The sequence below is a fragment of the Micromesistius poutassou genome (assembly GCF_964030765.1).
Source record: "Micromesistius poutassou genome assembly, contig: SCAFFOLD_1585, whole genome shotgun sequence".
Taxonomy (NCBI): Eukaryota; Metazoa; Chordata; class Actinopteri; order Gadiformes; family Gadidae; genus Micromesistius; species Micromesistius poutassou.
Genome location: NW_028179480.1, coordinates 1 through 11,907, shown reverse-complemented (window position 1 = coordinate 11,907; position 11,907 = coordinate 1). Strand labels below are relative to the sequence as shown.

Sequence of the window (11,907 nt, the reverse complement as noted above, 5' to 3'; positions counted from 1 at the left end):
TCTCTCTCTCTCTCTCCTCTCTCTCTCTCTCTCTCTCTCTCTCTCTCTCTCTCTCTCTCTCTCTCTCTCTCCTCTCTCTCTCTCTCTCTCTCTCTCTCTCTCCCTTTAGCTATCTATTTCTCTATCTCTAGTAATCTCAACTCAAGATCGGTCTGTCTGTCTGTCTAAGGTCTGTCTGCTATTTCTCAGAAACCATCCAGAAAACAAAGAAGAAGAAGGAAGCGACCAATGGCGTGCCAGACGCCGAGTCCAACGGGGCGGAGGCCAAACCCAAGAAGACCAAGAGCAAGAAGAGCGAGGAGGCTTCCGGAGACGAGGGGCTCGCTGCACAGAGTCAGTCAACACAACCTCCTTTACGTTTACATTAACATTTACATTCAGGGCATTTAGCAGATGCCTTTATCCAAAGTGACTTACAATAAGTACATTTGTCAGAAGAAGATAAACAATATATCGCTGTACAGTAAGGATGTTCATAGAACCAAGTGCCAAGCCCTAACAATTACTAGGTTAACCCATTCCCTGTATACAACAGAGATAGCTAGGATAAGATGCTACACAATGCTAGGTATTATTTTTAAGTGCCATGACGTACAACATACAATAAGTGTGTACATTTAGTGCCAGGACATACAACATACAATAAGTGCTTAAGAGGGGTGTGGGGGGTAAGGGGGGAGAGTCTAGGTGAACTCTGAACTCTGAAGTGAGTCTTGAGTCTTAATAAGCAGTATAATTTATATCCTTTATATGCAGACTTTTATGAATAACAAAACAAGTTATTAGGCAGGGAACACAATAGATTAATGAGGGACCACTGATTAAGACCAGATTGAGCGGGGCAGGGAAATGCACTGATAAAACTACTGCATGTAAAGCTTCCAGGAAGGAAAACTGACTAAAAGAAACCACTCACCATTTCAAGGCACTTCAAAGACAAAAGACAGAGAGCATACAATAAATGAAAAAAAATTGCAACACAATACACAAAAAAAAAAAAATACCACATAGATACAAATCGGACCGAATCAAATCAACTATAATACAGAGGAAGGAACCGTGGACTGAACTGTGTTCTTTCTGTTGCTCTGTTGTATCGTTTTGTTGCCGTTGACGACAGAAGATGAGAAGAAGGTAAAGAAGAAGAAGCCGGACAAGGACAAGGACAAGGACAAGGACAAGGACAAGGAGAAGGAGGAACCGGAGAAGGGCAAGGAGCCCAAGAAGAAAGCCAAGAGTGTCCCCAAGAAGAAAAAGAGTACGTTCCAATGACCACTGGATTTACACTCATCTGGGATTACTAAAGTACATCCCATCCTATCCTGAAGCACGTCTTCTTAAAGGGCTGATATCATGCCTCCAGGTGTGGGCGTGATTACAAGCCGTTTAAAAATCTCAGTAAAATCTCAATCTAAGTAGGAGTGTCCACCTAGCTTTATGATGGATAGATCAGTGGACCAGCCTACCCAGGGGACTGTAGCAAATGTTGCTTATCTATCTATCATACATCTAGGTTGACCCTGCCACTTGTGATGTCACTAGGGCACAGCAAAAGGCAGATTTTCAAATGGCTTGTAACGGCTGATCACACTCACACCTGGTGGCCTGATATTACCCCTTTAACATTTAAACCACGAGAAACATCCCACAAACTAGCCGTAGCACACACAGACTCCCCTCGATAACGTCCGCCTTCTCCAATCCCAACAGGTTCCGACACTGAGGATGACGAGGAGGAGGAGGAAGAGGAGACGCCCAAGAAGAAGACAAAGAAGAAGACAATGAAGGACAGCTCGCCACCCTCCAGCACCACGAAAGACAAGAAACCCAAATCCAAAGGTATGGAAACTGCGAACGTTAGTCACAACTGTTCTATCATCGTGCTCAGGCGATGAAACAGGGTGTGAGTGGAAGGGTGACCGCGGGGAAGAGGATTATACGATCACGTTTTGTAACAGTGAGTGTAAACACTAGCTTAGCCCTACAGGGACGCACGACCAATTAAGCCATCAGTCCAGACCGGCTGAAATACTAACTGAAATGTTGAAATGTTTAAAGTAGTGCTCGCACTGGATTCCCTGTAGTCTCATCTTAAGTAAGACAATGGAGTAGTGCTTGATTGTTTTATTAGGTCGTTATTCATCTTTAGTTGAGTTGTATATTACTTTTCGCTGTTGTACAATTTGTTTCACATTTTTTTAGATGACAAAGACTCTGAGGGAAAAGACAAGAAGTCTAAATCAAAAGACAAAGATAAGAAGAAGGAGCCAGCCGCCTTGTTCCAGATAAATGGAGACAAGGACGCCAAGAGCAAGAAGAAAGGTGAGTGTGTGTGTGTGTGTGTCTTTGTGTTTGTGTGTCACCTTCTCAAATCTGGGAAGAAAAAATAAATCTAAACCATGAAGCCAAAAGTAATCAAACCTATCTGTCCGGTCTTGAGCCATGTCGGTATGAAGCCACCCCTTCCCCTTCCTCCGATGTATTAAAAGGAGCACAGGTATGGGACGTACCGGTAAACTACCACATATATCACGGGCATCCCTCTATCCATCCCAGCTGCCCAGTCAGACAGCGACGACAGCGAGGAGACCACCAAGGCCAGCAAGTCTAAGAAGAAGCCCAGCACCGGCTCAACATCCCTGTTCCAGGCGGCCGAGAGCAAGGACAAGGACAAGGATAAGAAGACCAAGAAGAAAGGCAACCTCCCTTTATATAGCACTCTTTTACTATCGCATTTTCAAACTGTATAGCCCCTTTCAATTTCAAAAGGCGTCTTGCGTACACATGTCTATTCATGCTTTCATCTTTCGTTTTTTTTTATGTGTAAAATTGGCTTAGATATCTCTCTTTGATATTTTATCGACTTCTCAATTCCTTTCTGCATTTCCTCTGAATCAATTATAATTGCAAAACTGAATGGCTGTCGGCCATTAGTGCTAGCTTAAACTAGCTTAAACTAGCATATAACGCTAATATAATGTAATGGCTAATGTATGGCCATTGCTAAAATCACAACAACAATGAGCCAGCAATACTAAATAATCAAGTATTGTAATGGTTTTATATGATTGATCCATGTTCCTTTTGAAGGAGATATTGATGACGTTTTGATGAAGCTGTCTCTTGTTTCTCTAAATCTCAGGAAAAGCTGAGGAGAGCGATGATTCCGACTCAGAGAAAGAAGAGAAATCCAAGAAGAAGAAGGGAAAAGGGAAGAAGAAGAAGGTCTGGAAAACCCCCGGGGAGCATGTGGCCCCAATCAGCTCTTAATTGGAGACACCTGCTGAGAAACACTAGCAAACGCTTAACGTGCTGGAAAACTATCTGTTTCTCCAGGCGATTATACAGTCTGTCTATAGTCTGTCCAACAAGATGTTACCTATCTCATCATATACCTTCAGCTTTTCTTCTACTAATCTTTTCAAGACACTTTCCTAGATACTTCTTTTATAGCTGTGTCTTCATTAACTTACCGTCCAGATACTCTTGATATGCACGACCAGATGACTAGAGTCTAACGTTATCGAACCAGGAACAATTTCAAGATCCATCGCCTTGACAACCTATCGATGATGATGATGATGATTATCATGATGATGATGGCAGGCTCTTCCTCAAGGAGAGAGCTTTGTCCCTTGAGAGAGTTTGACAACCTATCAATGAAGATGGCCTAATGACAATGATGTAATGATGATGATGATGATGATGGTGGTGCTTTGCTTTTCCTCCAGGAGCGAGCTCCATCCCCGGAGATAGAGTTCGATGACCTGGAGGAGTTTGTGATGCTGCCGGCTCCTCAGGGGCAGACGGTGAAATGCAGACTGACCCGAGACCAGCGGGGGATGGACAAGAGCATGTACCCCACCTACTACCTCCACCTGGACAACGAAAAGAAGGTACGGGGATCTGTCCCTCTGGCCTCACACAGCACACCTCAGAATGATATCCAAAGTCTTAAAGACGCAGTGCACATTTAAAACGCTCAGTTTCAGTTTTGCATACTGTTCCTTTAAATATCATAACTCAACTTAATAAAATACTTGTTGTATAATATAATACATAATCCTTTCAGGAAGTGTTCATCCACAGGGTCTGTCAATAACGTGACGCATTCATTATTAGAATTTGTGTCTCCAATGGGAATTGAACCTCTCACCCAGGCAGTGTACCGGTGCCAAGTAGTTTCCCAACACTCCTGATGAATGACGAAAGACTCTGTGTTTTGTGTTGTTGTGTGAAGGTATTCCTGTTGGCGGGTAGAAAGCGTAAGAAGTGTGGAACCTCCAACTACCTCATCTCCATCGACGCCACAGACTTATCAAGAGGCGGGGAGAATTTTGTCGGGAAATTGCGGTACCGATAAAAATTCTTCTTCTTTGAATTCTCAACAAAAGTATCTGGCATGACAGCATTCAAACAAACTGCGTTCAGAACCCCACATTTGCAAGTCGTGTTTACAACTAACTATGTTGTGATGTTGTTGTCCAGGTCCAATCTGATGGGGACCAGGTTCACGGTGTTCGACAACGCTCTGAACCCAGAGAGGGCTCTCCCCGACCTGTCCAACGCACGCCAAGAGATGGCCGGCATCATCTACGTAAGACCTTACAGAGGGACCCAACTATCGGGCAGCATGTGGCTCAGGAGGTAGAGCTGGTAACCGGAAGGTTGCTAGTCCGATCCCCGGCTCCTCCTAGCTGGGTGTCAAGGTGTCCCTGAGTGAGGCACCTTACCCTGCTCCCGACGAGCTGGCTGCATGGTTGACACCACAACTGCGGAGTGTGTGGAGGATGGCTGGGTTATGCAGCCTCACCTGGCCCGTCAGATTGATTGGACTCTGGGGCTGGGTGAGGCTGCTTAAACCAGCCATCATCCACACACACACACTCCCATGTCAACATTCACACTTACTAATGGTTCTGAAGGGCTAATGGGCTTCTGTAACATAGGCCATGGACATGGGAAGCCCTTTGAGACTGTTCTATGACTGTACACGTGTACACACGTGTATACTTTACCTTTGCTGTAACGCGACCATCGATATGACGCGATCATCAATATAACACGGTGCTTGCTTGGACTACATTTCTGCTGCACGATATAATTGGAAACATTTCCCATCTTGACCTCATTCACATCCCTAACCAAACCAAACCCTAACCCTTTGACCTCTGACCCCTGTGTGTCCAGGAGACCAACGTGCTGGGGATGAAGGGTCCCAGGCGCATGACCATCGTCATCCCCGGGATGGACAAGAACTGTGAGCGGGTCGCCGTCCGGCCCCGCAACGTAAGCCCCGCCTCCGTCTCCCACAGGAAGTGATGTCACTGTTTGAGACGCACGCCATGGTTGGGGAGAGAGAGATGTGCAATAAGCATTCTCTGAGTGTTTGGGAATGTTTATGGAATTATTATATACATATTCATGTTTATACATATATATACATGTACATGCATAATCATATACATAGAAAGAATATACATGTATAACTGCTAAGAAGCCTAACTGCTGTAGCCACACAAAGGGTAAAACTGAGTGCATTCACTGTTGAAATAGTTCTGCTTTGCAAGAAAATTAACAACATGATAACATCAATAAATATAGAAGAAAATTGATAAAAATAACAGCACTATCTTCCGGCCCTTGGAGTGGTCGGATCACTTGCACACATAATCTCACTTGCTTCTTTTACATGTACTGTAGTATTTGTATTTATTTAAATGTATAATTCAACTCGTACAAGTCAGACCTGCAGATGGTCTCAGGTCTCAGGTGTGAGTAAAGGCCCTGACACGCCAAGCAGATTATCGGTCGTCGGACAGTCTGGTGAGCTCGGTGACCTGAGTCTGTTCGGTGTGTGCTGTGCGATCGGCCGTCGTCAAAGCCGTCGGTGATCTTTTCTGCTGACCTACTGACCCCACGGCTCTCCCTCAGGAGTACGATGGGCTGCTGATCCGCCACCAGAACCGGCGGATGGAGAACCTGATCGAGCTGCACAACAAGACGCCCGTGTGGAACGAGGAGTCCTCCTCCCACGTGCTCAACTTCAACGGACGCGTCACACAGGCCTCCATTAAGAACTTCCAGGTCGTCCACAGCAAGGACTGTGAGTTCTGTCCGTCTGTCTTTGTCTGTGTCTTCTGCCTGTCTGTCTCTCTTTTTACCTTTCTACCGGCCAACCTATCGATCTGACAAGAAATCTGTCGGTCGTCAGTCTGTCTGTCGGTCTATCTACCTGACTGTATGACAGTTTGTCTACCTGTCTGTCTGTCTGTCTGTACTGTTGTTAACCTAAACCTCCTCTGTGTGTGTGTGTGTGTGTGTGTGTGTGTGTGTGTGTGTGTGTGTGTGTGTGTGTGTGTGTGTGTGTGTGTGTGTGTGTGTGTGTGTGTTCTCTAGCTCAGCTGAACCTCCCCTGTGTGTGGGTCAGTGGACTACCAGCCTGTGTGTGTGTATGTGTGTGTGTGTATGTGTTTGTGTGTGCTCTGCAGCTGATCTAACCTCCTGTGTGTGTGTGTGTGTGTGTGTGTGTGTGTGTGTGTGTGTGTGTGTGTGTGTGTGTGTGTGTGTGTGTGTGTGTGTGTGTGTGTGTGTGTGTGTGTGTGTGTGTGTGTTTGTGTGTGCTCTGCAGCTGATCTAACCTCCTGTGTGTGTGTGTGTGTGTGTGTGTGTGTGTGTGTGTGTGTGTACCTGTGTATCTCAGTGGAATACATCGTGATGCAGTTCGGCCGCATCGCCGACGACATCTTCACGCTGGACTTCAGCTACCCCATGTGCGCCGTGCAGGCCTTCGCCATCGCCCTGTCCAGCTTCGACGGGAAGATCGCCTGTGAATAGAGAGCCTGCCTCACTCTGCCCCCAGGGGCCCGGGGGCCCAGGCGCAGCACAGACACCCTTTTCAGACCCCGGTAGCCGGCTGTGGGTGGAGGTGATGGAGGAGCTCAGACCACTCTGCTGTTCCCCGCTCCAGCGATGCCTGGCTCGGGGGCTCAGGGCAGGGGGAGGAGTGGAGGACGGTTTGGCCTCAGAGTGGAGCTCCAGGACGGACGTTGCCTTTTGTAAAGCGCCGAGAAGTTTAAAGTCTGCTCTGTAGGAACACAGTGAGGGTGCTCAAAGGGGGTGGAACTCATTCAAGCAGAAGTAGACAGAAGTAGACAGAAGTAGTCAATCAAGATGTGGTTACTTAATTAAAGACGGATGAATCAAACAGGCACTCATAAAACGTCATGGCTTCTATTGTTTGCTGTTGTTTCTTTGATTCCGCTCGCAAGCAGAAGCTGTCAATCTGTAATTAGCGCTCAACGTGGAAAACCCCTGGACCGATCGACCCGGACTGTAGACAACCATGACCATCCTCTTACAAAGTAGCTAATTTAGCAATGTCTTACTAGGATAAAGGCTCTGGAAAGGTTTGAACTTTGCAGCACACTTTCCCTGTGTTGCTGTAATGGTTCATGTGTAGTTTTTAGAACACCAGGAGTACTACCATACACAGATTAGTTTAGGCCTGAATGTCCTGTACGCAGTCAGTCCGAAAGTACCAAGTCTTAAAGTGTCTCTAACCCTCCTTCTCTCTCTTCACCTGTTCCTTTGACCTTTTTGTATTTCATAATTTCTTATGTGGAGCGTTTTGTACGGTTTATTGTCCGATGGCGATGTCTGATGATGATGAATGTGTAGCGATGACTTTGCACCCCTTTCACCTCATTCACTTGTTAATGAGCTCCCTGTGATGAATGGGGCCCATTAGCCCCTCTAAATAAAGACCAACCGTACGTGTAGCATGAATAAACTCCTAACAGCTGTCCATAACTCATATTTGGTCTTCTGACTATAATGCAGGCTCAAAAATCTCAGTAAACCATCCTTATCTCTCCGCTAAAACCACAGTATCAGTTCATCTCTGCCTCCAATACCTTTGTGAGAAACTCCCCATTCAACGCTGCAGTGGAATACTGTGAGAACAACACGGGAGGCTGCCAGCGACGCCACACACACAGAGAACACTGGCTTGATATGTGTGCAGCAGACACCCACTCGGCCCCTCTGTGGCAACTCTTAAACGGTGAGGAGGAATGGCGGCAGCGGGGAGAAGAACTGGTTTGGGACTGGGCCCTGGAAGGTAAGTCTGAGGTGTGTTTCTGCCTCAACCTGTCCAGGCAGTTGTCCAAACTCGCAAATCAAACGAGGCTTGAAGGGCGTCTGACAGATGCTCAAAGGTGACCTCCCCACCCCCGGCCCCCACACACACACCCCTCGCTCTGCCATTGTGTGCAAGGCACTGTACAACTGCAAAGGATTACTTATTAGCCTCTGAGCGGTAATTATGCACACGTTATGACTGCGACAACTTATCCGTTGGCTGTTTTTTACTGGTGCAAACGACCTTTTGTGTCAGTGTTTTGGAGAGCCTTGACAAATCACAATGCTGCACCACGGAATGCATTTCTGTTTAAAACTACAAATACAAGTTGCAGTGCAAGCGGCGCACGTTGCAAACATAAGGATGACCAATAGAAGGAGCTGTTGGGAGATGTTTGAATGTTCATGGACCGCGTCAAATTATTATGTTTAATCGCTGCATTAATAATGATAATAGCCTTCTTTGAAGGTATAAAGCATTTATAAGTAGCCTAAGCATAAGTTATGCTGTTATTCCTATTGTAGCCCTGTATGGTGCTTGTTGTGTGATATTAGTAATAGAGAGAATAATGAACCTCACATTCACCAAATACTTAATTGAATTACTTCACAAGGATAAAAGTGAATGTGTGTGCGTTAATGAAATGTACATGCAAACAAAACAAGAAACGCTGAACTCATTTTATTTCAACACAAAAGGCAATATCACTATTCAAGCTCGAAGGATTTGTACTCTGCTGGAGTTAAAGTTAAACTAATGTAATGGTGCAGGGCTGTGTGTTTATTCCTGGTGATACAGTACTACCGCCGGGGTGGTGGAGGGGGTGGCGACCGGAGCGGAGCCACCGCCCCCACCGCCCGGTGATTGACGCGCACCCATGGCTCCTCCTCAAAACTTTTTTTTCCCCTTGGTTTTCCAGAGTAGTGCGTTGATTTCATACCAAAGTCATACTTAACATTCCACTTATACTGTCAAACCGGGAGAAATATTACCGAAATCTTTCCAGGCGCCCAAAATCAGCATTGATATTTATTTTTTCTGGTGTTGACATAAATAGACGCCACTGAATAAAGGTGAGTTCCCCTCTTTTGGACTTTTCCCTCTTTGTTTAGAGCCTTTGCTGGAGGTTTTCATGCCGCTTGTCTCGCTGAAGTTTTCGGATCATTGTCATTTTTCACATTTTTCCGCGGAGCTGCCTTCGCGTTGGGAGGGAAGAGGAAGAATCTCACATTGATCGCCTCTGATCCTGTTAGACTTTTTCTCTGCCTCCTGGACTCCTGACTAGTTGACAGAATAATAATTTAAACGAGTAAAAGACATTTCGTTGACTTCATATGACTTGGTTTGACGTGTGCGTTGACACTATTTTCCCGGGGATGCAACATGTCTCTTGTTTCTCTCCAACAGTTGATGAGAAGTGGATGCCTGGATCTGAGAGTTGTGCGCCAGAGGAATCGAAAAGGCACAGATCTCCTAGGGACTCAGAGAGAGATCATTGGGAGGAATAGGACCGACAACCTGACCGTTGGACTGAGCGTCTGCATCCTAAAGGTAAGATACTTTCAGCATCAAGCGAACTAATGTGTCTCTTATTGTGGTGCCAAAAACACCTAATTGAACTTATTACACGTGAATAAAATTTGAATCACAATGTATTGGCTTATGTTATATTTTAATTTTCATTTTAACGTTAAATTAAATTAAGTGCAAAAATAAATCTGAAAATAATAAACCACATATAAATTAAAGCGTTGTGCAAACAGCAGTGATTTTATGTTGCAATTGTGTACACATTTAATATTTGTAGTGATGACTTTGCTGTGCACACACGACACGTTTACTTGTTGTTTGTCAGTTAAAAGTCTATTTGTTATTTGTAGGCCAATGCGTCGGAGTAATTCAAATAGGCCTACCTAGGATTGATAATAATTTAATGATAATCAGACTAAACGCGTTCATTACGTTGTTATCAGGGCCTATAGGGACTATTGTAACACGATATTTAGTGCCAAAGGTTTAATTTCGATTTTTTCGTTTTATCAAATCACGCACTTTTATCAGTCAAATCTATTCTTTCTTTCTTTTTTCTTTCTTTCTGTCTTTCTTTTTTTTTTCTTCCCTTCTTTCTTTCCTTCCTTCCTCCTCAAATCGGTGAGGATCAGTGCTGAATGATTTCGCTAAGCGTGATTTGGAGGTCAGGTCTCGGAGTGCATGGATGTACCAAACCCTGGTAATGCGCAATTATATCACCGTGACCCCCGGGGGAACACCTGCCTGCCCGCAGTGCGCATCGTCAGCTCCGGTAAACACCTCATTCCTCCGCCACTTGGGGTGGGGCAGGTGTGAAGCTATTTAGTTTCTGATCACTGACATAATTGGTTGACTTTTTCCTCTTTCGTCGTCCGTATAACGACGCGAATGCCACATGAGCTGTAATAACCACGTTCATCTCACTGCCATTCGACAGGTTTGGTCAAACAATAGAATGCAGTATTTCAGGTTGCGCAAAGTCGTCAGCTAAGTAGTTGTGCTTTTATAAACCTACCACGGTTTGCATCTGTTACAGCCAACCTGTTGCCATTGTGCTTCTAAGTTGCTTAATGTGACCTCATTCGATGTTTTTGAATCTACATTTTGGTGAAACTGAAGCTTTTTGCCTGTGGCGTAGATAAATAGTTGAAATAAAATCACACTTGTAGTTCCAAAGTCGGTGAGCATCATCCCACATTTTATTTTATCTATGTTGAAATCTCTGTTCTGTTTGTGTCGCCTCAGATTGAGGATGTTAAAACAAGTATATCCACCACAACCACCACCACCACCACCATCTTACTGTATCCATAATGTGTGTTCTTCAAGTGGTAACCGACCAATTGGAGCCTCTCAGACCGTGATGCAGGAGACAGAGAGACAGTCCCAGACCGTCAAGCGAGACAATAGACGGTTCGAGTGAAGAGGCGCGGTAATAGAGTTGGACGCTGACGGCTAAATCTGGAGCCCATTATGATTCTGCTGTTCTAGAAGATTCTTCTCCTCGCTGTTGTGTGGTGCTCGGCGAGAGCCTTTGATTCTCCAGGGGACACGAGACATGTAAACTACTTTATATGTCGGCCATATTCGATTGGTGGCTGTCTTTTTGCTGTGTTGAGCTGTCTTTATACCCCTGGCCTGTGTGCCCCCCCCCCCCCCCCCCAAAATAGTTACAAGGCTGCTGAAATGTTTACAACTCTGTTGGCGTCGAAGAGTTCGCACACATTCTGTGAACCCTAGGAACCCCGCTCTGAGCTTTATCTACTTCTAAAAAAGATATAGAAAAAAGTCTGAATAGAAGTGTTTATTATTGACTCTGTTCTGTTATATTCTATCCCATTCTATAGCCTCACTCTGTACACTGTGTCCTGCATGCAGAGGTCACTCAGGTCAAACCGTGCTACCCTTCTCTGGGTGCACGTCTGTCTTCGCCAGTTGGGCCCTGAGCTTAACCAGTTGTGTTTGGCTAACAGTGGCTAACGATCACTAGCATGGCTAACGCCGGTTAGCCGCGGCTAACGGCTCCCAGTCCATTTGTGCTGATGTCGGCCGTCTTTCCGCGCAGCATTTGCAGAAGTGGTGGTACTAGTGTTGACCACGTACTCCTCTGAGAGTGAACGCTCCGAGACTCAGACACCCTCCGACACAGGCTCCCTCCCCGGCAGACCGATGAAATCACATCAACAGATGTGAAGAACATCCTTAATAAGAGAGCCTTATTGCCAGCAGTTTGT

General features: G+C 45.5%; 1 protein-coding gene across 1 annotated transcript; it reads left to right on the top strand.

The window, feature by feature from the left end:
- Positions 1–189: 189 nt before the first annotated feature.
- LOC311372807 (tubby protein homolog) lies at positions 190–6,837 on the top strand (the record flags this gene model as incomplete). The annotated part of the gene is made up of 12 exons (XM_084489763.1): positions 190–333; positions 1,124–1,258; positions 1,711–1,839; positions 2,203–2,322; positions 2,557–2,697; positions 3,143–3,225; positions 3,732–3,896; positions 4,241–4,353; positions 4,489–4,597; positions 5,191–5,289; positions 5,935–6,106; positions 6,704–6,837. Coding segments are annotated over 12 exons (1,544 nt in total), but the record flags the coding sequence as incomplete, so codon positions are not given.
- Positions 6,838–11,907: the final 5,070 nt, after the last annotated feature.